At 39.6% G+C, this 27064-nt stretch overlaps 1 protein-coding gene across 1 annotated transcript; it reads left to right on the forward strand.

The window, feature by feature from the left end:
• Positions 1–26967, forward strand: LOC118429972 (beta-1,4 N-acetylgalactosaminyltransferase 2-like). Its single transcript, XM_035840618.1, has 11 exons — positions 1–170; positions 11481–11552; positions 11962–12126; positions 13073–13183; positions 15202–15308; positions 23951–24037; positions 24494–24684; positions 25153–25293; positions 25518–25647; positions 26106–26213; positions 26671–26967. Exons 2-11 carry the CDS (start codon positions 11494–11496, stop codon positions 26904–26906), a joined length of 1335 nt encoding a protein of 444 aa, XP_035696511.1. The 5' UTR covers positions 1–170; positions 11481–11493; the 3' UTR covers positions 26907–26967.
• The last annotated feature ends 97 nt before the right edge of the window (positions 26968–27064 follow it).

The following is a 27064-nucleotide window of genomic DNA, read 5'->3' on the forward strand; positions in this document are numbered from 1 at the left end:
ACTTAAACAGGATCTATACACGGATGCGTAGGAACATCATAATAGAGCAAGGCTCCACGTCTACCTGCCTACTTTGAGGGGAAACTGGGAGTCTTGTTAAGTAGGATAAGGAAAAAAAATTGTGAAAAGACTGACTTCAGGGACAAATGTTCGTCACCACAATTCAATCGGTGAGCACCTTTCTGTTGTGTGTATTTTCAGATGGAATGTCACATGTTGGATTTTGTATTTGCAGGAAGATGGATCACGTCAAAAGAATGGGATGGGGCCCAGGGGAGATTATATTCCCAGTGAATATAAAAGTCTAACGTTACGTTTGAATTATTTACACACAAAGTTATTTTTTACGTCTTAGGTCGGGCACATGTCAAAGCGGCGTGCTTTCTCACTGCTGAATTTTCCATACCGCTGAAAGAAAGCTGACTTTCAGACAGTGGCTAGACCAGTCGGCCACTAAAAAGAGGTACAGAGACATTGCAAACCTATAGCTAGTGCTAACGGCTACGCTTCTACTCTGCCATTTTCCATCGTCTAAAACACAACCAGGGACACTATAGCTATTTCAATCTCCAATCCACCGATCCTTGACCGCGCCCCCGTTGGTTTGAACGGGGTGTTAGAGATATGAGGGGTAAACAATCCCGCCGTCAACAGAAAAGACGTGTGGAACTTTCTGGCACTTGCTAAATTGGGATATGACGCTACCTCCCGTCACCTGTTAGCTCTGTAATTCAAACAGGCCTAGGAGCTAATTAACGTATTTAGTATCAACGTAGTCTCAACTTGCCGTACCCTTTTTTCCTCTGGACCTCTAAAAAATTTTCTTCTTCCTCTTTTTGCATAATGAATTTTAGTAAGGATAAACCTGTTCTACAACTACATGTATATCACTTTTGCATATCAATTCACAGCTAATCTCTCCCCAACAAGATTTCACCAATGTCACTGACGAAATACTCCGGATGCATGGTTGTCTGAAACGTTTGGCCGTTTCCAAAATCATATCCAGTTGCTTGTCTGTTCTTTACTTGTCGTATTACCTGAATGTCTAACCTCCATCGACGTATGAAACACTATGTGTATACTTCTGAATCAGCAAAATATAACGTTACGTATACTGCAGCTCAGGACATTTAAGATAGAACCATTAAAAACACTCACACCGTAAATCCCTTCATGCTTACATTATGTGCCGGTAACTGTTAGTATTGCAATGGTTTCATTTTGTTGTGATGCCGTTGAAGTGTTTACTAGCTAGTACTGTACATTGGTAAAGCTAAGGACACAACCCGCCGCATGTGCAAATACGTGCCAAAACGTGGGCAATCTTTAGGGATCCGTAAGTGGTAAGTACCGCCTCAGTACGAACTCGTAGGGAATCCGACGGATTTTGGAGTACGCAGACACGCCGTAGAGCTTTGCGTGCAAGCAAAACTTTGTGTGCCATCGGGCTGCAGATTCGTCGCCCGTACGTGCCAGTACGGACGACGCGCCTGCCCTGTACAGCCTGGACGATTTCAGAAATACGTGGCGGACGTGGCCTCCCAAAAAACGTACGGACAAATTGCACGTACGGCGGGTTGTGCCCTTAGCTTAACGGCAGGTGCCCTAAGATGGTACCTGATCTTATTATGCATAAGTGCGCCATGTCTGTTGACACTGATTATGCTGATTAGAAATGCCCATGCACACAGCTGTTTTTTTGCATTCAACATAAACGTAGACATACTCACTTCATGTTTTTGTAGTGTCAAAACACTGCTGTCACTGTTCACAGCGTATTGGTGGCTCATGCCGCTAAATATATGAATTGAAGTCACACAACTATCATACACTTAAGAAATCAAGCCTCATAAAACACTACAAATACGGGTCTTCAAATGTTTCTGTAGTAGAAAACCGGCCATAAGAAAGCAACATCAACATTACCACCGTTGTTTTCCCAATGAAAATTGTGTAGCCGTTAATGTGGCAGGCGAGAGGACGCTCCAAACATTTGTTTCACTCTAACAAATGATTCGTAGTGTCAATAAAAATTAAACTTTATAGAGAGTTGTCGAAGATTTTCCTGATAGTAAGACAGAGTTTTGATGATATTGTTGTTGTTGTTTTTTCGTCAAGATTCTGGTAGTCGGGCCTCCGCAACAAGTGCATTCGGCCCATTTAATACCGTACATCCATTTTGCCCAATAGAATTTTTTTTTTAATTTCTGTCATTTTTACCCAGGGTAGCCCACGCAGTGGCAGTGGGGCCCTGTATTACATAAATTGAAATGAAACATGTACATACATACAAACATATAAACATAAAATTAAAATACAATAAATGAACACGAAAGAAATGAACAACAATACTAGTACATGTAGTAATAAACTAATGTAAACAATAACAATAGTGATAAAAAATGCTACCAATGAATAACTGATAATAATAACTAGAGTTCCACGAACACATGCCTTCGTCAAATAGTTATGTCTTTATTCAAGGCTTTGAGGTTTCAATTATGTATTTCATCATTAAGAGTACATATTCCAAAAGCAACCGATTGCATAAATGTGTGTTTGCAGCGGTTGGAAGTTCCATTTTATCCATCCTAACTTACCTCAGATAGAGTTGTCCACAAACAAACAAACAACCAAACAAACACACAAACGCACATACATACACAGACGCTGCAGTCCAAAGGATACGAAGTGGAAACCATTTTCGAACTTAACCTTCTTTTCCACAACAGGTACTTCCCAAGTTCACACTTTCTCAGGCTATGCTCTTAACAGAATACAGACCCACACAATAGCTGCTGCACCATGGTACAGTCAACTGAAAACATAACCGTCTTGGCAAACCATCTTGGTGAAAAGGGAAGAGGAAATGGACAGAAAAAATGGCGCGAAAAATGTCTTAAACACAACTGTGTATACGTATGGAGATTTTCACAACCTAAATCATATGTTTACATGATATGTTTACTTTACCTACATTTGTAACACCGTTTCTTTTTGTGATCTAAGTAAGTATAGCTAAAATGTAGGGGATTTGTAAACTTTCTTAATCAATTATTTTCTAGAAAGGCCGACATTTGCTCTGGAGCAAATACAGCATATCGCAATCCATCTTCATCCCTATGCAAAAATGTACTGTTCAATATCAACCTTTTGCAGGTGTAGACGTGTCCTACAACATCATCTCACTTCAAACTTGATTTTCAAAAGCTCCCCCCCCCAAAAAAAACAGAATGGACTCTTCCAGAACACCCCTATTTATGCAAAATGGACTGATCTATGTAACCATATTTCTATTCCTAACGTTAGTACTAAAGCCACTCATATACCAAATTTCAGATCAGTAGGCTATTTCATGACACAGAACCCAAAAATATACATTTTTTGGTCAAAAATGGCAAAAAATCCCCAATTTAAAAGTTTTTAAGTGATGTAGACCATAAGCGTGACTGAAGCCCAGTGGACACATACCGCACGCACCCTCATACCAAATTTTAGATCACTTGGTCTTAAAACATAGGTAGAGGAGCCAAAACTTAACATTTTTAGTCTGAGAATGGCCCAAAATCCCACACCGCAACAGTTTAAAGTAAGGTGTGCTCAAAGTGAAAGTAATGTACTTTGGGGCACTAGTCCTACACACCTTCATGCCGAATTTCAAGTCATTTGGTTTGAATACAAGGGCATAGGAGCCAAAAATATATATTTTTTTGCAAAAATTGGCCAAAAATCCCAAAATAACTCAAATTTGGAGTATTCTATGAAGAAAGTGTTGATAGGGTCCTGTGGTCATATGTTCAATGCACCTATGTACCAAATTTCAGGTCATTGGGTTGTAAAACAGGGGCATAGGAGCCAAAAATATATTTTTTTTGCTAAAAATGGCCAAAAATACCAAAATAACTCCATTTTGGAGTCATCTTAAAAAGAATGTGTTGATGGGGTCCTGTGGTCATGTATCAAATCCAATGCACCTATGTACCAAATTTCAGGTCATTAGGTTGTAATACCAGGGCACAGGGGCCCAAAATATATATTTGGTGTAAAATGACCAAAACCCCTAAATATCATAATTCCTAGTGCCTCTATCATAAAAGTTGAATCCATTTGACGATTTGACAGGATGAGGAGGAGGACAAGAATCTGAGAAAAAACAAAATATGCAATCCCATACTGTAGTATGAATTGCAATATAATAAGCACCTGATTAACATAATTAGCATTTCATTATTTTCGCCAAGAAGATTATGTTTTTGGTTATAGGGTGATGGGTCTGTATGTAGGTCAACAGCATATAAGTCGTGAAATTGTGAATGGAACTTTGACTTTTGGTAGGTGGTAGCAGTTGTGGAAAAGCATGCCTAGTTCGAAAACAGTTTACCAGGCGTATTCCTACGGTACAGCAGCGAGCGGCTGCAATATATTGAGAAGCATAGGCTTGTACGTCTGTCTGTCTGTCTGTGATCACCAGCTTAACTCGAGAAGCCTTGTATGGATCCTGAGGATTTTTGGTAGGTGGGGAGTCAGTCAGTCATAGTCATACGGTGTATTACAGCACCGTTGGGGTTAAACCGCCCCTTCGGCGTGGCATACCCTTCCATCTAGCTGAATACAAGACGGGGATGCGCCAGGTCTCCCGTCCGGGAGAATGATGTTAGGTGGGTAACGGGGGGTCGGTTAAATGAAGGTTAAGTTTGATAATGGGCCCCCTAGCGTCTTCCTAAAGTACTGCAGCGGAAATTCCATTTTTGATAACTTGTGTTCTGAACATGCTGTGGTCGTGATTTTAGAGTGGTAGATAGCCCTTGAGGAAGAGAGTGAGTGCCGTAAGTCTGGCTCCCCTAGCGACTTTCTTGGAACTGCAGGCGCCGGTTTCCTTTCAAACTTCGGAGGAGAATAACTCGAGAACGTGACGGATCATCATGATTTCTGGTATGTAGATAGCCTAAGTAATGACTTATATAATGAAATGCTTGTTATGCAATTCAACAGCTAATTTGCATAATTAATGAGAAAAGTTTGTAAATCGACTGTATTCCATGATATGGCTTTCAAACTTGTCACCTATGTAGCTGAGAAAGAAATGTAATACATATAAATCATGCAAATGAAGACCTTATTTGCATAATTATTGGAAAATGTGAATGTGTGGGCGGATCGTCCATTTTTTTATATGTAGATAGCCTACGTGAAGACTTACATAATGGACTACTTATTATGCAAATGCAATGTGTAAAATCGATGAGGAAACTTTATAAATCCACTGCATTACATGATAGGACTTTCAAACTTTTACATATGTAGCTGAGAATGAGAAAAATATCAATACATATTAATTATGCGAATGGTTCACATGCATGATTAATGAAAATATATGAATGTGTTGAAGGATCGCCATGACACGAAATGGGACTGGCGTAAGCCGCCTAACGTTGACATAATTACAGTCAGTGCCGTGAGCAACCTGATACTCCAGAGGAGTGAGGTCATACACCTTCCATATAATGGTAGATAACCCTCATACTGTAATTGGCCATATGGTTAGCTTTTCATGCCAAAATTAAGGGTATATGTACATAACAGTCTACTCCTTCCAGTGAAAGGTAGGTACACTTTCCCGTTTCATTACATGGTCTCAAATTGAGATTTCCTTGCAAAAGCCTTGAAAAAATATTACAAAAATAGAACAGTTCATTGACATCAAAAGATCAACACTACCCTTCAACTCCCCCACTAAAAAAAGACCCCCCCCCCCCCCTCCTTCCACACCAACATACACTTTACACATGTACTTCTCCACCCTTCCTACAAAGACTAATGATTAGATTTACACAAGCTGTTAATATTCCATGGAGGTATTTGGCCGCAAAACTCTGGTTGTTAAGAAATTGTGTGACTTTATCAAATAACGTGTAAAATAAAATGTAACCAGGAACATATTTATGACAAGGACTGATGCTGTGCAGTGGAAAATTGTGAAGCAACAAGGAGTTGTGACCAGTTACAGTGATCAACTAGAGTTAAATATGTGTAGTCACACATACACACAGGGTCGCAGAGTAAGTTATGCCGGGTGAAATTGTAGCTAGGTAATGTTAAAAGGCAGGTGTGAACATATACATCCCTTGCAGTTAGAGATCAATGGGTGGGTGCGACAAGGAGGTGGGGCAGTTAGAAATGGTCTGTCCCAACCTGAACACTCCATCCTCCAAGAAGAAAATGGACTGCCCCCACCTTCTGCAGGAAGAGATGAACTGTCCCTGAATAGACCCTCCATCAATAAGAAATTGACTAGCCCCACTGGAACAACCCCTCCTTCAGCAAGTACTTGAGACACAAGAGGTGCGAGGGACGCTCGACTAAACAGAAAACAGTGCACGTAATAAAGCTTACCGTCCCGTTATTTTACTGCCTGCATAAATTATGGAGATGATCATCAAAATTTGCATAATTAACATATTGTACATTCCTCTCTACTTAAGGGACATACTGTTTGAATATCAAAAGTGTAACAACTGTATGAATATCAAAAATGTAACAGCTTTTTTTATTTTGAAATTGACTTGCAAATTTTTACCTCATTTGCTTAAATTTCATATTTCATGATAATCTAAGTGATAACAGTTACATTTGACATATGTACATATAAATGTTCTTTTTTAATATGTATTGTTTATGTGTTTGTCAGCAGGGCTAGCCCTTTGTAATAGCCATAGGCTAGTTGGGCAGCCCTGGCTGTGTGTTCGTTGCAGCCAAACCAATAAATAAATAAATAAACAGTGAGGTTTTATTAGTAGTTTTCATTTGCTGAAATTATGATTATGAGCTCCCTCAGAGATACACTATATAGCAATTATAGCAATTATCTATTCAAATGGAATAACAACATATATTTCGTCAAATTTCGTCAAAATAACTCATATTTGTCCTTGCGTATTGAAAGCACTTAAGTCTTGATTAAACAATATTTGATATCATTTTGACACGATTTGACAGCCCACAAACTATAGTGCACAAGGGTATTGCCCCTTTATATAGCTTGAAACGATGTAGGTTAGATAATGAATTTAGTAGCTTGTGAGATTAATGAATAAGTAATACAGATGTAATGACGTCACTGAAAAACAGAACAGATGATTGGTCACTGATTGTGACGTCACAATTCAACATGGCGGCCTCCATGGATGGAAGCAAAACAATACAGGGTTTCGCTAGATCGCGACCCTGTAATGACAGCCTTGACATATGTGGAACAGGCCTTGACGCAAGGGATTTGTGATCAGTCCAAACAAGCCCAGCTGTGTTTTGAAAGCCATTAGCTAGCTGCAATTTCAAACTAAACTTCACCTACTGTTATTTACTAGACTTATGTGCTTCCGTTTAACTGTAACTCAATATCATTGATATAAACAAGAAAAAGTTCTTTTGACTGGCCCGAAAGTTTTTAACATGCTAAAAACTTTCCAGGTTGGTTTGAACTGGAGAAATATCTAACGGAATTTAAAGTGTATTTTAAGTGTATTTTAACTAATCTAACTGCAGTATTACCCCATTCTATGGCATTCCAACATTATTCGAAACATTCTTATTTCATTCGATGGACAGCCGAAAGAGAAGCCACTTCCAATCCTGCCAGAATGTGGCCAAAAGAATATCTGGAATGTAGTGAAAATTCCTAGAATAGACTACGAATTCCCAGGAATAGAAAAGAATTTTCATTCTGACGTCATTCTGGCTCATTCCTTCTCGTGTGAAGGGTATGAAAGGTCCATTTGGAATTCCCACCCGAATGGCCCCGACTATATAGTATGGCACGAATTTTGCAAATACGTTCATTACGGCTGGTTCTGCTTTATTCCTGCTAATTCGGTTTTTAGTGTAAAGCCCTATGAATAAGAGCTATTCATGCAAACCAGGGGCTAATTTGCATAATTACTTTAGCAAGCCATAGTATTTCATAATACAAGGACACTTAAACATGACATATGTAACTGGAAGAGAGAGAAATATCAATATACATCAATTATGCAAATTGTTACCTAATTTACATAATTAATGAGAAATTGTTATCATAGTGTTAAATAACGAAACTTCCATTCTTGCGACATTAAGTTAAACATGCAAACGTATGTTATGCAAATAAGGGTATCATTTACACAATTCATGAGAATGCTTCAATAGCTTTCTTTGCTAAGACTTTCATACTTTGAACACATTATTTAGGTAGAGGAGATGATCAACTGATATCTTTCATGTAAATGAGGACTTCATTTGTATAATCAATAAGAAGCATTTATAATATGTCACCCGTAACAGCTATGCCTTACAAAGACTTTTTTTATTATTTCTGCTTTTGGACAGACGAGGACAATGTGGCACTGAACTCAAGTTTTGTAACTTATATTAACAGTGCCACATGCACGGTACAGGCAAAAGGTAAGGCAGTCTTTTACCTCCCCGACGGAAGTCAAGTACCCATTTTTTACACCTTGGTGAAGTGAGGAAGGTCGTGTAAAGTGCCTTTTCCATGGGCACAGCGTCGGTCGCACGGCGTAATCGAACTCAGGACCTGTAGATTCCAAGCCGAACGCCACGCCCGACAAAACATTCATCGCATAAAACAATCTTATACAGACAGCCATGCGAAAGGATAGAACACAAATACAACATACTTATAGCACCAATTAATAATAGTTATAAACAATTAAACCGTCGCCATTGCAATAGTTTTTATTCCCACTCTTATTGGACCTCTTAACGTTATATGGGGGTATCACATGTAGAGTCCATTATTGCACGGAGGGGAATTTTCAGTTTTGGACGGGTGTCTATTCAAAATTCCATGTTTTTAGCGAAAGATATTTCGGACTGGTATATTTTACCTTTTTTAAAAGTCGATTTATGCACGGGAGTAATTTTTTTTCTAAATTCAATCCATAAAAGCAAGGTCTGAATAGGGTTTATTCTCTATTGGAAAAATTGATATCTATCGACATTCCTCTCTTTTTCACCAATACCACGTGTTTCAAACTCCTATCTTCGAAGGCACGAAATTTCAAAAACCTTTCTCTATATTTATGCAAATTGCCTCCTAATTTTGATATATCTGAACATACCATATAAATAACCTAACATTACACCATTTCATGCTCAGCAGCATCTAATGACCGCATGGTCAGCTATTTTTACAGGTTTGCGGGAGCAAAACCTGTATTGTTTTCGTTGCCGTTCCGTCCATGGGCGCCGCCATATTGTCTCAAGGGAGTGTTGTGTTTCGTCCGAAGGAAATTTTGCATGATGGGAAGTGGTGTCGTCATTTTGACGTGCTAATGATGACGTGGGATATTTTGAGCTTGTTGTGGCAGACTTGTTGAAAAATATACAGGGACAACAGCCGCACAACAATGAATGATTAGTCTTTTTAAGGGGGAATGGAAATTTTGCATGGAAACGTGGTCTTGTGGGAAGCAGTGGGACGGCAAGAGCCACAAGCAGGAAGAATTAATGTGATCTATCAAGTGATTTGATGGGATGATTTGTAAACATGATCTTGCGGTCTTGTCGGAAATAGTGGGACGGCAAGAGCCACAATCATGAAGGGTTAGTGTGTTGTATGAAATGATTTGATGGGATGGTTTGTAAATGTGATCTTGTGTTTTTGTCGGAAACAGTGAGACGGCAAGAGCAACAAGCATGAAGGATTAGTTTGTTATTAACTTGTAAGAAGTGAATTGATGGAATGGTGTGTAAAAGTGGTCTTGTCGGAAACATTGGGACGGCAAGAGTCACAAATATGGATAATAAGTTTGTTGTATACAGTAATTCGATGCGATGACGTTGAAATGTGAGCATGAGAGATCAGTTGTTACGGACTCGTCATAAAATATAGACACGACAGCCTGACAACGATGGATGATTGGTCTGTTTTATGATGTGATGGTGATTTTGTATGCGATTTTGAGGTATAATCGATGACCTGGAATGCTATTAGCTTATTCTTGATAATATATACTTAAGTAGCACAGCATACTCGTAGAATGTTGTTCCTAGCACCTTCGTATTTTCCTTATTATACATGATGCTTGTACCTGCAATTAGCCCTTGGGCAAGAACTTGCAATAAACATATCAAAGTGTTGCGAACTTGTCGGAAATATATAGGGACGACAGCCGCACAATAATGAATGATGTACACAGGTTCCTTTAGATGTCGATTTGAAGATCAGCATATTAAGGATAAAGAAATGACGCAGAGACAAGGATTCCGTACACCACCCTTAAGTGTTGTCACGTGAGAAGGATGTAGATGCAAAGTGTTGAAGAACACTAAGGAGACCAGGCATAGTCTTGTGTGGCGAACCGTTAAGGGTGTACTTGTTCAGTCTTGTGTGCGAAACAAAGGGATTTACATGTATGTCTATGCTTCTTTAGGAGGCAAAAGGCTTGACATGCACAGTTTTCTGTGGGGAACAAAAGGGACCTGTACATGCTCAGTCTCAACATTCCCACTGCAGATGTCACCACTGTTACGTTCAGATTTGATTACATTCACACTGCAGATGCCAGCACCTTTACTATGCAGGTTTGATCAACATTACACTGCAGATATCACCACATTTACCATGCAGGTTTCACTATCTTCATACTGCAGATGTGACCACTTTTACCGTGCGGATTTGATTACATTAACACTGCAGATGTCACCACTGGTACCGTGTAGATTTTAATATCTTCACACTGCAGATGTCAGCAATGTTACCATGTAGATTTGATTACCTTCACACTGCAGATGTCACAACCTTTACCATGCAGGTTTGATTACCTTCACACTGCAGATGTGACAACTTTTACCATACAGATTTCATTACTTTCACCCTGCAGATGTCACAATTACAACCTTTACCATGCAGATTTGATATTTGCAGTGTGAATGTAAACAAATTTGCATGGTAAAGGTTGTGACATCTGCAGTGTGAAGCAATTATGTAGCATACTCCTTTTTTTTCTTATTCGCACACAGTGCTATAGGGCAAGACTAAATGCAGTAATGTTGCAGTTCAATTATGTTAATAACCTGGTCAGACAAATTGCTAACCGCCTGATACCCCGCTCGGTCTCTCTTTACATTTTCACTCACGTAACATACACCTAACGCAAACCTGTCTGTATTGGTTTTACAACCAATATCTAACTCTAGTTTGAAGCATTTCTTGTTTCAATAGTTAAAAGGGAAGTCGGGAAATAGAATTTTGACAATGGTCTACTATAACAAGTCACCCTATGCTTTTTTTATGTCAAGTTAAGTTCTCTTTGTGCAAGTATACAAATGAATACAAAATAGAAAGACCGATACAGACGCGTAAAAAAATGTTAAACCTCTGCTTGGAGAGTTCAGATTGTGTACGTTTTTACACCAGCCACCCACTTTTGACAACAAATGACAGTCCTTTTGATTTTTCTAATGTTAACCATACACAGGACTATCGTCAACATGAGTCCAGGTCGAGTATCACGGCTTTTCCGCAGCGGTCTTCTATTTTTCGTTGGTGGGTAAGTGTCTTGCACCCTCCCACTCTTGCGAATGCATTTTGAATACTCAACTAAGAAGCTTAAAACAGTTTCGCGGTGTAATCAAGCGTTACAAACGAGATGTTCTGACTACTTGAATACGATTGGTCAATAAGAATTGTGCATGTGTACTGAATATATATAGATTAATTCCGTTGTGCTCTGATGATTGTCTTACCTTGCTGTATTTGTTAGATTTATACAAATGAATATATAATTCCTTTGTCCGTTGATTTTGTCAAAGATATTCGAGAAAACTCTATTATCAGGTGTCTTTCCGACTCATCACACAAAATAATACGTTATTTTCTTTGTAAAATATCTAGATATAGTTCAAAACGATCTCTACTTAGATTCATTTTTACTTTGTTCCACATCTCTACACATACAGGTTTTGTGGCTACTATTTGTCCCATTCCGAATGGCATTCGTTCAACTTGACAGCCGTCTCAGTAGCTAAAAGTGGACCGGATTCCATAAAAGCTCCGTCGGGTTACGAAGTCAAAATGATCATGCGTCGCCTTCGTCGGGAAGAGGAAGACATTCCGACAAAAAAGTAAACTGGGCTTTCTGTTTATTCTTCTAAAGTCGTCTACGTTATTACTAAGTACTTTGTTGAGAAGATTTCAGAATCTGTGTGTTGTGGTGGTTGGGAAAAGGTCCGAAAGCATTTTGAAACTCAGTTGTGAGACGGGGCCGACTGCAGCCCATTTTAGTGGGAAGACCCTGACTATGTGATTGGGTTTTATAATTATGTATCCCCGATCACATGTATAGCATTTAACAATCGCCATGCTTCTCCTTGCACGCTGTGGTGACCTACATTTATGATTATTGATCTTAGTTAAACTGTAATATCCATTACAAAACTTGAATCACCCTAATGTTCGACTGAACAGCACCAGTTTTTGCAAAGGAATGAACAATCTACTGCTGTCGTGATGTCACGTTATGCAGATAGAATACGTGACTCTGTAAGCAATGGATGAAAGGTTGAGGGAATATATGATGATTACTATTGTTACAACAGGTTACATGGCCACGCGATTCTTCAAAGCTTGCAAAAATTGCTCGAAAACATTTTTATACTACTTACGACCACCAACATAATTACTTAGTTCTTGGATTCGTTGCCTCGCTGTTAGCGTTCTCTAACTTAAAATAAAATGGACAAAAATGCCATATGTACCATTCACTTCAGGTCCGTTAAGGATGTAAATCAAATCCCAAATGGTCATATTTTGAAAACAGCAGTTGATTGAAGGCCACTTGCTCCTAGTTATTGCTCTGTTCCATCTATCAATGTATTAAATGTGGAAATTTTATTGTTTTCGAAAAAACGCAAACCACTTTATTGTTTGGCTCCTGTTGTAGCATTAAATTTTGGGTCGGAGATGTCTGTTTCTTATATATTTTGCCCAACAACTTGCTTAGATTATTTACCTGAAAAAAATCCAAAGACCAAAAAAAAATCAAATTGGTGCTCCTCCCCCTATGTACAGAGAGACTCCTTGTAAGTGTACCGGACAGAGACTATCAGACCACTTGTCACCATCGGAACTGGCAAATAAGCAGAAAGAGCTAGCAGCAAGTTTGGAAAGATTTGAGAAACGGTAAGTGTCTACTTGTACTACTATCTTATATTACATAAATTATTTTAGTTGATCATTTCCTCTGGCTAAATAACAACATGCTTATCTTATGAAAGTTTTAGCAAAGATCAAGAAAGTTATTGTAGCATTTTACAACTACGCGAAATAACCTGGAATCCGGATGAATGCGACGAGTTAGAAATCGTGCGACATGGCGAAAACGGAACGTTTCCGAGCGATTCCGGACAAATGCATGATCCTTACTCGAATACGACGAAGCACCGCAAATCTGACCGATTCCGGTGCCGTGTACGTTTCCGGTTTCCTCGAATCCAAACAAATGCAGCGGCAAATCTAGGGTAATCCGTGGTTTTGTTTGGAAGTTTCACTTTCAATATAACTGACAAAAGTACACCGCACTAATGATATTTAATCCCCCATTTGAAAAATCACTTTTACTAATGACGTTTCAACCCCAAAAATGAATCATACAAAATTCCCCTGTTCAAGAATGGACTCCAGTGCACCGCATGTGAATGTTCACAATAGACCAGTCCAGAAATACTCCCACTGCAATCATGATCTTTTGAAAAAGAAACCGAATCCAAAATTGAATTTAGCAAAAGTTTCCCGGTTATGAATACTAGACAAGTCCAAAAACACTTTCACTAAAAAAGGAATTTTGAATCGTCACCCGTGCAAAAGTGAATCTGAAAAAAATCCCCCCCTCCGTGCAAGAATAGACCCTTCCTGTGATACCCCTATATGTAAAGTAGAGCAGTCAAAAATACTTCCACTAAAATAGGACTTAGGCATAATCACCACAGTCCAAAAATATATTTCAAGAATTGCTCCCCTCTGTACAAGAATAGACTATTCCAGCAAATCCCTTTAGAATTGCAAAATAGACCAGTCCCGAAATACTCCAACTGAAAACACGGCCTTTTTGTATAAGGAAGTCCGAAATTGATTTTTCAAAAAGTCCCCCTGTATGAATGAACTATTCCAGATAACACAAGGCTTGCTGATTGGCTGCCGAATCCTCCTTAGGATACTAATTCAGGCTGCCTCTTTAATTAAGTTATACACATATCAAGGCCTGCAATGGCAGGTGAAGGCTGCAGATGGGGTCAACGTCGACGCCTTGAGGTCATTGCGCCTCCATCTGGCCATTAAAAACGACTTAAAATCCCCAAATAAATCAATTTTAATTGGTTCATGCCAAGAATTATACATTAGTCATTTGTACTGTATAATGCACCCATTTTTTTCATTTGATTGTAAAACCAGGGTACACGAGCCAAAATGTCATGTCTTCGTAAAAAATAGCCAAAAAAATGGCAAAATTAAGCATTTTGTTGTACAGTATGCGAATAGTGTATTCGGAATCGTGTACGCATATATCCAGGGCACTCTTATACCGAATTTTAGGTCATCTGGTTGAGAAAAAGGGTACAGGAGCCAAAAAGGGACATTTTTGTCAAAAATGGCCAAAAATTGCAAAATTAAGCATTTTGTTATACTGTTTGTTAAAATTGTTATTGAATCCATGTATGCATATAATTTTATGTAGAGGGCACTCCTATGCCAATGCAAATACCAGGTCATTCGGTTGTAAAATGATGGTACAGGGGCCAAAAATGTCCAGAAAAATCGCAGAAAATTCGCAAAAATAAGCAATTTGTTGTAAGTGTATGCCAAAGCTGTTATTGAAATTATATGGGCATCTGATCAATGCACCTCTATACCAAATTTCAGGTCATTCGGCTGTAATACCAGAGTATAGGTGGCGAAAATATACACAAACATTGCCAAAAACCTCAATAGAATCATCATAAGGGCAGATATGAAAATAAAAACGCCTGGGGGTATTGGCCATACGATAAGTAACTGAGGTGGATAGCAAGTAAATGTGTAGACGTCACTAGTTACCTCATCCATGGACAAAAACATCTGAGGGTCTCCTTAATGTTTTTTTAAGCTCAATTTAACAATTGATCTAGCTTTTAACATACATAAAATTGTACCCGTTCCCTCAGGCGTATTGACCTAAGGGATGTTTACAACCAAGTGGAAGGATCTTCACCAATCAGCTACCCGGCTCACGGTGTGTACTGCAGGCCAAGAAGGACGGTCAGGTTAAAAGGTACGAAAGTATCATACAGCTGCAGGTGGACCACTTACGTCACAGGTGCTGACTGTCATGTTGGTGTCCTTGATTTGCATTACAATCGACCGTAGCCCAACGAACACGACGTTTTTCAATTATATCGACAAGTCTCTATGTATTCTCTTTTGTGAACGTATTAGGGGTTATTTGAAAGGCTCGAAAAATATGTAAATGAATGAGGTATGATTCACAATGAATGGTTTTTTTTTCTAATGATTTTTCCTAACTGTTGTTTACCAACACAGATGTGTTGTGATGATAATTGTTGAATAGTTTAATTCGGTTTAGCTTAGCACTGAAAGGAAGTCAGTATATGTTTAAAAAATTTAAAAGCCAAATTTGTCGCACAATGTAGTTTTCGATTGTGCGTTATGTATCTTAAGTCCCGACGTTTCAACACTTAACGTTAGATGTATGTGACTGTCTAAGAATGTTAAAGAGCTATTAAAGTCTCAATACGACAAATCTTATAAAGGATAAAAAGCAAATGAGTGGATCGTCTTCAATATTTCTCATCAACAAGATCTAAGAAGATAAAAAAGGACTAAAGAAACAAAACATCATCATCATCATCGTTCCTCCTCGTATGAGGTGGAGCAGACGAAGTTGGTCCTCCAGAACTGCTTGTCTTTCATTGCCGAGAGTAGCTCTTGCCCTTCCAGCCCTGTTTCGACCTCAATGAGTTGTGCTTGGGCGGCCAACCCTTCTCTTCGCGTCGGGAGACCACAACAAGAGTCTTCCAGCTGGTTCATTGCCACGAGCTACATGACCCGCAAGGCATAGTCGACGCTGCTTCACTTTTGAAGAGACTTTTGGTAGTGACCCATACAACTGTTTGTTTGTAGTGTGTTTCCACCATGGACAGTTGTAGACTACACGAAGCATCCTCGTATATGTGTCATTGAGTTTTTGGAGTTGTGATCTAGTCATAAGCCAAGATTCAGAACCGTACAAAAGAATTGTTTCAATACATGTCTGAAAGAGTTTTGTCTTGATTTGTTTTCTAATGGGGGATTTCCAAACTCTGTGTAATGAGTGAAGGGCACTCCATGCCAAGGCTGTCCTAACATTCATATCATGACCACTATCAGTGAAACCTACTAAGTATTTGAAGTCGGTAACCTGCTCTATTGAGGTACCGTCAGATGTTAAAAGTAGACTAGGAGTTGTTGGATTTAAGTGCATAAACTTAGTCTTGGAAGCATTGAGGTATAACCCTTTTTTTTGGAAGGCGGTTTCAACTTTAGTGAGAAGGGTTTGTGCAAGTTTTATTGAATTTTCCAACAAAGCAATATCGTCGGCGAAATCTAAATCAGGTAGGGTTTCAGCCGGGTGTCGTCGGCTTCGTCTGCGTCGGAGTGTTAATCCTTCCGAATCAGATATCGAAGACCGCAATGCATAATCGAGACAAATAATGAAGAGAAAGGGTGCCAAGGGGTCACCCTGAAGGACGCCGGTATTGATGCTGAATGCATCAGATTCTCCCTCAGAAGTGATTAACACAGCAGTGGTGTCTTCATACATGACACGAACAGCACTTACGACATCCGGCGGAATCCCTTAAGCTTCCAGTATTTCGAACATTTTGAAGCGATTTATGGAGTCGAATGCTTTGCGGAAGTCAATAAATACGAGCACAGCTTCTTTGTCAAAGTTTTCCAACTCCTCTACAATGCGCCTAAGCGCGAGAATGTGAGAGGTAGTTGATCTTCCTTGACGGAAGCCATTTTGGTTTGGACGCAACACTTGGTCAATGACAGGACGAATTCTGTTAAGTAAACAGCGGTTGTAGATTTTGGCTCCGATTTGTGACAAAGAGATACCTCTGTAGTTGTCTGGCTGCCTAAAGTCCCCTTTCTTAGGGATTGGAACAATACCAGACATGCCCCATTCCTTTGGGTGATTTCCATTGTATGCTAAGTTGTAGCCGCAGAGTCGACTGTTGGCCTATTATCGCTTATACTACTAACGCTCCCGGCCAACAGTCGCAGACTTCAACATTGAACGGAATTAAAAAATCGCCGAATAAACCAGCCGCTGCACTAATCCTCGGATCTCTGGGTGTCCCTCACTTCCTAACAGCCTTACCTAGCCAGCCGGAGCGTTTTCCGGCTCAAAAACCCCCTTCGCTAGCCGCGCCGGGACTAAATGCACTCCGATCGCACTGTTTATACACACCGAGTGGCGGCCATATTGGAAATACCAGCTTAGCCGGCGCTCCGAATCAGCCGCGCGAATAAGAGACTAGTTTTCTGATAAGCCATTCCTATGTGGGGAAAGTTGGGAAGTTCCCTGAAATTTCAAATAAACTATATTCAAGCAGAGTAACAAACTGGAAAGGGCCTTGGATATTTTTATATGAGTTCAACATGTTTTTTTTTTTTTTTTCAAAACAAGTCACAAACATTAAAACATGAAACACTTTTGTCTCAAAATCACAATGGAATATTATCAAAAACATATTGAACTCATTGAAAAAATATCCAAGGCCCTTTCCAGTTTGTTATTCTGCTTGAATATAGTTTATTTGAAATTTCAGGGAACTTCCCAACTTTCCCCACATAGGAATGGCTTATCAGAAAACTAGTCTCTTATTCGCGCGGCTGATTCGGAGCGCCAGCTAAGCTGGTATTTCCAATATGGCCGCCACTCGGTGTGTATAAACAGTGCGATCGGAGTGCATTTAGTCCCGGCGCGGCTAGCGAAGGGGGTTTTTGAGCCGGAAAACGCTCCGGCTGGCTAGGTAAGGCTGTTAGGAAGTGAGGGACACCCAGAGATCCTAGGATTAGTGCAGCGGCTGGTTTATTCGGCGATTTTTTTAATTCCGTTCAATGTTGAAGTCTGCGACTGTTGGCCGGGAGCGTTAGTAGTATAAGCGATAATAGGCCAACAGTCGACTCTGCGGCTAGCTAAGTTGCAGAAATGCAAAAGGGTTTTAGTCATGTTTGGTAGCTTCCAAAACTCCGGCGGGAGGCCATCCAAGCCTGGAGCTTTCCCGTTTTTTAATTGCATTGATGCTAAGGCTACCTCGTCCTGAGAAAACTCGCCACTCTTAATCTCAGTGAAAACCTCGAACACTTTGCGAATTGGTTCAGGATCAGGGGAAGTAACAGTATTCACATTGAGAAGGTTTTTAAAATGGTTCTCCCAACGTTTTAGTCTATCTTCTCCTTTGATATGCACAGCATTTTTGATATGCACAGCATTTCTTGATTTCTTGCCTGCTAGTGTTTTCACTAAGTCCCAAGCATTTTTGATATTACTTAGCAAAGCCGGATGTTTCATTAATACGTTTGTCTTCACAACGATCAAAGGTTTTCCGCAAGTTAACCTGGGCTGTTTGTACATTTCGTGTAGAGGCTCTGAGAGTAGCCTTTCTTGCTTTTACCACTAAATCAGCATTTCTAGTGTTTTGAGATCGACGAGGTTTAGGTGGTAACAATTCCTTGCCGGTTTGGTGTGCAATGTTAACTAAAAATGCATAATTTTGCTCATTCAAAGGCACATTTTCAAAACGTGACTTAACTGCATCCTCGATTTCAGATGCGAGTTGACTGTCAACTGTAACCGCTTTCCAGAATAATTTCTTCAAGACTGTTTGTTTGGTAGATCTGAGGCTAAGTTTTACTGTGGCAGTAACAATACGGTGGTCACGACCCACCGGGTTTGATGTAGAATATGCCTGGCAATCCTTAACAATATTGCGCCAGCGTTTACGATACAAGCAGAAATCTATCTGAGAGCGGTCACCCTTTGGAGATCTAAATGTCCAGAGCTTACGATTTGGTTTCCGGAAGGAAATGTTACCGTCTACAAGATTGTGTTGCTCAATAAATGCATTTAAAAGCAGACCATTACGGTTAGTCACCTTATGCATGGAGAAACCCTTTGCAATTAGGGCATTCATGTCACCCCCTATAAACAGCAAAGAATGTGGGGGGATAGCCTCAACTGAATTATTTGATTTTGTGTAAAATTCATTTGCATCTTCATCAGACATTCTGTTATGTGGGGCATGGTAGGATATAACGACTGTTCCTGGGTTTCCCTTGAACCGAGCGATAACAATGCGTTCGTCTACTTTCCTCACGGAGAGTAGTAGCGGTAGCAGTTTAGTATTGACACATATGCCCACTCCACGGATGGACGCTCCTACACTGTTTCTAGTGGCAGATTATGTAAAAAGGGTCGTAGTTCCCAGGTTCCTTGCAACTATGTCTTCAACTGTGGTACTATGGACAAAGCGGTGCTCTTGAACACAGACAATAGATATATCATAATCAATCATAAGCTTGTCAAGTTCTACTTGAGAGGATGATGATTGGAGGGTGCGGCAGTTCAAAGTTCCCAGCTTGTAGGGCTGTCGAGGCCTGGATAGTCCTACTCTCAGGTGTTAACTTCCAGTCCTGGGGCCAAGCTTCGTCATGCTTGACTTTAGGCTCCAATGGTGTAAGTGCGGCTTGCCAAGCCTGCACTGGTTCTCGGTAGAGGTCACAAGTAGTCTCACAAGATTCCGAAACATAACAAAGGAAAAAGTCGTGGGAAACTATAATAAAACGAAATGAAAGAGAGAGAGAAACCCCTTTAGTGGCGCCTCTGTGGTGGGAGGGGGGCAACGCAGTCCCACAATACTGCAACAAAGATCGTTCTAACTTCAAACAAAACATAAAAATGGAACTCAGAATATACTGTGAAAACAAGATGTTGTATGACTCCAACAAGGGCTTCCAAGGGCCACCCTGTCCTAAGATTACAGTGGATTCCATATCCCAGTACAGGAAGCTCCCAAGGAAAGCGCCATGTTGGTCTCGTGACTTCTGAAACAAAACAGATAAAACCAATTCGCACCACCCCTTTTCTTTTGTATATTTACAGGAGTTCGCATAGATTGGTTCGATGCTAGTGTCATCCAAAATGAAATACAGCTAACGGTAAGTTTCGAACTTTCACACTAAAATATATTCTCCATTTCTTTTGAAGAGCGTCTTAAACACATTCATATCGGAAGTGCCGACCTCTGCGATTACTGTTGCTACATCTCTGTGAATCTCTTAAAATTCACATATTGTGACATGTTTCTAGATAAAAGTAAAAGTAACAGATGAAAGTGACATTATTGTGTTTAATATTCCTTTTTTTTACAGGCTGTTAAGCTTTATAACGTTAATCTCTATATACCGTTCCCTTCAAATGTTATGTCAACTTAGTGATGAAGCTCAAAAAGTTTGGTTATATGTTGGCCAAGGCACATGCAATGTATGTATGGTATGATATTCTTTCAACACATTATTTCGTACATAGACATTGATTCATTGTATAAGTACAGTTGGTTGATTTGTTTCTAAAGCAGACTGTTGCTTTCTGCATTCTGCGTTCTGTTGTACAAGTTAAAGCTGACCTTGGCACATTAGAAAATTGCAACTTACAACAATGATCATCTCTCGGAGGTCTCGAGAGATATCGATTTGGCTCATATTTTACACAGTGATAGTAGTTGACCTACAACCCCTCAAAATAGTTTTCGTTCTGGTCAAAACTTAATGCTGCCATGGCAACAGCCCAAACAAATTTTAAGGCCACTGTCACAGATTTTTGCATGATTGTCTACAACATGGAAATTGGCCAAGTTTAGGACCTTATTACTACCAAATGCTTTATCGCAACAGAAAATAGAAAAGGATCTTATTAGACTGATGCCTAAACTTGTACAATATAGGCGTGAAGTCGATGAATATATAGATTTCAGTCCATGGGCAGCCACAAAACAATACCATGTTTTCAGTCTTTAGAAAACTTTTTTGCCGAACTCAAAGTGTAAAATATTTATGATTGAAATGTATAACAGATATAGTAATTTGAATTAGCTATTAGATGAATCCCTGCAAAATTGGACTCGTGTCTTGTATGCGTATGGCTGCTACCAGAAGTAGGTCACTTTTCGCTATTTTCTATAACTTTGACACACAAAATCTGATTAACTGAGTTGTTTTCCTGGTTTATTCTTCTGTCAAATGTATAATTTGATATAGTTTACTAAATGGATGTATTTTCTCAGTCGTGTAGCTGTCCCTGAAAGATGGATTTTGGGCTGTCTTTGAGCTGACGAAAAGACCAAAGTGAACTTTTTTCTGATTTAAGTTTTTATTAGGTGTAGACCTCAGTATTGTCTATTGTCTACTGAATGTATGGTTTTAAAGTTTGGGTTCTTATTTTATTGCCGTGTAGCTGTCCCTGAGAGAAGGTCATTTTTGCACCTGTCCCTAAATTTGGATTTTGGGCTGTCATGTAGCTGACGAAAAGACCGTAGTGAATACTTTTTCTGACTCAACTTTTTAGGTTTTTAGGTTTAGACCTTTAAATTTGTGTTTTGTATAGATTGAATGGTTTTAAAGTCTGGGTTCTCATTTTATTGCCCTGTAGCTGTCCCTAAGTGCAGAAAAGGGGGTTTTCGACCTTGCTAGCAGTGTGGATGATGTAGCTGCAGAAGGGGAAGGGACCGCGCAGTTGACCATCAGCACAACCAACCCATCTCTGTTGAACAGACAACTGCAATACATCGTGTATAGGAACACACTATATGATGCGAACACATTCGACTTCGGTAACGTAGCACTATTAAGACTAGGCTTCTGCCAAGTTTTTTTTTGGCTTTTCTGGGACGGGGGGGGGGGGTCATTACCTCTCATAAGTTCAAAATGATGTGGGCTCTGAACATCAAATCTGTAGAGAATGATGTAATTGTAACGTTTTATCTTTTCTGCAATTTTCGTATCGTATAATGTAAAATGACGTTATCACGACGTCATAATTCCATTTTTTGCTAAAATAGTCTAAATAGATCATTTCCGTTATACTTAGTAGCATCATGCGACGGTAAATTTGAATTATTTTTATCCAAATTTCGTCGACATCTTTCATTTTTTTTGTAGATAAAAGATGTTGATGGAATTTGGGTAAAGATAACCTGATTTTACCGTCGCTAATGACATGGTCCGCTATTTACTAATAGGATTTTGTTTAATCGCGTCATCAAATTAGGCCACGTTGATTTGATTATATGGATGACATCCGCGCTCGCACCAATTTTGGGCCATTTCAAAAAAAAAAAAAGTTTTCGACCACACAATAAATTGTGCAAAGCAGCTGTAAAATGAGCACAAACATTCCGTAGATTGAAAAAAAAAGTATCAGAAAACAGATAACCAATGCCATAGAATGCCAAAATGAATCTAAAGTCAAAGAATAATATGTGAAAGGACAGAAAGAAAAAAATCTATTGTTGGTTGGGGCAGGTTCCAGTACAGAAAATTAAGGTCCAGGGGATCATTTCAAGGTCCGGACATGAACCTGGACCTGATTGTCTGTGGAAACTTGAGAACTGGCAAAACTCAAAACAATGGTAATTGGTCAATTTTGCGACAAAGGAATCTGTTTGGTGGATTATTGGACTCCCACTACATTTTAAAATCCCATCTCCATGTAATAAAGGCTAAAAAGAAGAAAAAAACTGTCTCTGTACCTTTGACTGTAGAACTTCTGACTTGGTGCATTTGACTATAAACTCCGGTTAGACCCCAAATGGCTGCCGACATCTAGTGTGTCCATTTTTTGGAATTGGCGAAACCTGTATGTTCCTCTGGGGTTTTTTTCAGGTCTGTTTTTTTCGGATTGGTCCAAGAAGAAAAAATGTTTGCACCCGTATGATGTACTGGTCCCTACACCTAACTGTTGGTATGCCATACTATGTGTGTTTAGTCTATGTTCAACCTTCCTGGCCACTTTGATTTCATACTGAAGGCAACTTTTTTTTTGGCCAAACTTTTTTTTTATTCGCTCGCTCGCATCAGTTTCGGAGTTCCCGGAGGATGTCATCCATATAATCAAATCAACATGGCCTTAGCAAAAATCAAAAATATGTAATCTTAGATGTAGCATTATCTAATTATATCTGATGTTAAATAATGATATTGGAAAACAAGCATGGTCAAGCAAGAAAACATTGAAACGTCATTCAAGACATTATTCTACCGAAATTAGTAAATACGGTAAAATATGCCTGTTAGAAACCCATTGCCATGGCATGACGGAAAATCAGACTCATAGTTTTATCGTAGAATAGTTGCCAACAATATTTTAGGTAAAGTCAGAAAGTTTCGTAGTCCTATCACACGTCGTTCGGCAGGTGGACGACGTCAAATTTGGCGCAGGTATCTGATTACCCCCCTCCCCCCTTCAAGATAGGGTTAATAGGGCACTGGAGCTGTTAGATTGGAGGGGCTATGGTGATCAAAAGGCGGAGAGAGGTGAAAGCGGTCTTTTGAGGAGAGGTTGTAGAATGGTAGTTGGCTAAGAATATAGATTTTACACAAAAGACTTTTTTCAACGCGTAAGGGACGGAGCCAATGATCATGATGGAATCCGTACCATAAATTTCCTTTTGAGGAACGGCACCTTGTAAAGAATGGGAAAACAATGGACTACTGTAAATTCGTCAGCTTGAATGTATGCTTTAGCTCAGGATTTTGCTATCATTTGATATGACTCAGGTTCCAATATAGGTAGACTCCAGAGTAAGCGATGTTCATAGTGATAATGTTACATTTCGTCTCTTTCTGTAGTGCGGCTTCAATACGCTGGTTTCAATGAAACTATACCGATACACGTCCAGCAGGTACAGTTGCCCTGGCTATATGATCCAAAAGGAGGTGAGCATATATATTTATAGTTTATATATAGTTACTTTTTCGTTGTTCGTGTTTTTGTATAATAGTCACCCAGCGCAACGTGTAATCTGGTCGACACTTTAAAATGTATGGACGGTAGACATTGTGAGAGTTCCAGAAAAACTTTGTTGCCTATTTATCATGCGTTGGCATAGGTCCTCCTATATGAGTGATGCGGAAATCGCCGTCTGAAGCCTAAAGTTTTATGCGGCTATGGCGCCCGCCTTGAGTGGACGCATGCACCCCACCAAATGAAATGTCCAGGGGTGGCGGGTAGCTTCGCTTAGGCTCCAGATGAGCACGAGGAACCTACGACACACTGTCCAGTATAAGATACATGCGGTGTAATTTAGGTTAGGTCACGTGACTAATGTTCGTCCGACCAATGCTAATGCATAATGAAAAGTATTCAATTTTATTTTCCTCTCAAAATTTCAGGGAAGTTTCAAGACAGAGTGACTGTGGTGGTAAAGACCTTCTTACGGTACAGCAATCTCAAACGGCTCATCGCCTCCATTCACGAGCTCTACCCAGGGACGAGAATGGTCATTGCAGACGATACCCCCAGCGAGCTCTTCACCAGTGTCCAAGCACCTAACGTCGATCAATTCCAGATGCCAGAAAAGACGGTGCGTCATTTCCGCTTCTAACAACAAAATTCAACGAATAACCCACTGTGTGAGGATTATTGGTTTAAAGTCAGGTTAAGGAACCTGAGACGAAAGCAAAATCAACGTGGCCAGTGATCACCATGCATTAGGATGGCGCATGCACACTGGAAACTCTGCTAATAAGTTCGATTTGACACCTGTCGCTTAAACTTCGAGGTCATAGCATGTTCAAAACATGAGGTACAAATGTACCAAAATCGTAAGTTCCATTGTAGTGCCATGGAAATCCACTGGGAGGCCACTCCATTAACCTGTCCTTCGTTTTGTTGCCACCTGCTCACGTACCAAATGTCGAAACAATCTGTCATAAGCTTGTTCATGTTAAACCATGAACACAACGACACTCAAGCTTTCAAAGAAACGCTAACGATAAATTAACCAACTTTAATGTAATGAACCAATCTTGCTGCATGTTTTCTATTCCAGGGTTACTTCGCCGGCCGAAATCTGGGGTTATCACAAGTGTCAACAGAATACTTTGTGTATGCCGACGATGACCACTTCATAAGAAATGACACAAGACTGGACATGTTTGTATCACTGTTGGACAAAACAAACTTCCATCTGGTAAATAATGTATGTTTTATGACGTGAAAATTTGAGTCTCTCGTAGCTATTACCATCTACTCATTTGTTTTTATTCTTGAATTGAACATAACGGTTGTAACGATTACTTTTCTATTTTCTGTTACGTTGACGTTGTTGTAGCATTGATAGAGCGCTATGCTTTGTTTCAGTACTTTTCTGCTGAAGCGCAAGCTCTAACACATCTCTCCTCTTTCACGTACAAGGTGAGCTCAAAGATCGAGGATGAGAGTTGGAGGTTTTCTACCACGTTTGAAATTACCGGGGACAATGGCGACAGCTGCCTAGTGGAGCAATTTAAGACCAAACACTTTCATGAGATCCCGGGGTTCCCTGGTAATCATTTTTTTCTTACTTTTAAAAGTAAACAAACATACAACAAAAAGGGTACAAAAAGCAAATACAATCTTGCAAGTGAGTTTGTCAAAGTGAATTTTTTTAATTCAAGTATAGACTTGGCAAAAAATACTATGGCCCATAGAATGAAAAACATGAAAAACATTTCAAATGGCACTTATGTAGTTGAGCATATTAGATTCCAATACAGTTTAACCAATTAAATGATAACATCGTTTCAGGTTCTGGACATTTCCCGGTGCATTTTGCAATACCTGTATGTCTATGTTGACGTTATGCTTGAATTAAAACATTTGTTGTTACTTGTATTTGTCTTATGACGCATATAAATTTATTTTCATCGGGTTGGTAGAATATAAGATATAGCAGAAGTCTTGCACATCCTGCTTGTACGTGTGTACAAGAACTCTCCTATACCCTATGATTATATTCCTTAGGTTGTTACGCCAACGAAAAAGGCGAAAATTTCTTCATGGCGTCAACAAATGAGATGAAGTCCACCGGATTCGATCCAGATCCAGCATTGTCCAGGATAGGACACGAAGGTATGTTTGAGAATGTCGTGCTAAGTTCACATCTCATTACCTTCCCCAATAATATACTATATGATCAGTATGAGGCCATAACTCGCTTGGTGATATTTAGAACGTGACAACTAACAAAAGATAGTTTTGATTATGCAGATACAAAAGGTGTCTGCGGTACGACAAGAGAATTCCTGTTTTAATATCTCATGTCCTGGTCCCAGATATGCTGTAGTCATTATATTACTCTTGTTTTGAATTCTATTATATGAATATAAGTACGCGATTTTATGCATGGCATGGCTCAATCCAATTTCAGAGAGTTCGACAATTTTTTTGCTTTCCTCCGGGATTCTGAAAAATACTCAATAGTGTGACGCACTGTTTACGTTGAGAATTAGCATGATTCCTTAAGCATATGACCTTTCCTTTTCTGAAGTTTGTTCTTATTAATTTTTTTTGTGTTGTTTATCTACAGAACTATTCTTCTCGGCACTTGGAAGGCTCCGGACTGCCGCTTGTCGCAACAACGTCGTTGGGCACAACCGCACAGGGCCCGAATTCAAACAAGCGCACTATGAGAGGTTTAGACGCCCCGGAAAAGAAACGAAAGCTTTAAAGTCCAAATATAGCCTGTTAAAGCATAACCTGGCCTGTACACAGATAGGTCCTCATCGGCGGGGTAATAGAACTGAAGCTAAGCCAAAGAAGTAACCACTGACTATCAAGTGAAATAATTTCTTTTTGGGGAAATACTACAACCATAGGCGAACGAATAGATTTAAATGATTCTCAAAAAAAATCCAACTAGTTAGGGACTAGAATGACCCTGTATGGCCCAAATAAAAAAAAGCCGTGTGTTAAAAAAAACA

Source organism: Branchiostoma floridae, chromosome 14 (assembly GCF_000003815.2).
Source record: "Branchiostoma floridae strain S238N-H82 chromosome 14, Bfl_VNyyK, whole genome shotgun sequence".
Lineage (NCBI taxonomy): Eukaryota > Metazoa > Chordata > Leptocardii > Amphioxiformes > Branchiostomatidae > Branchiostoma > Branchiostoma floridae.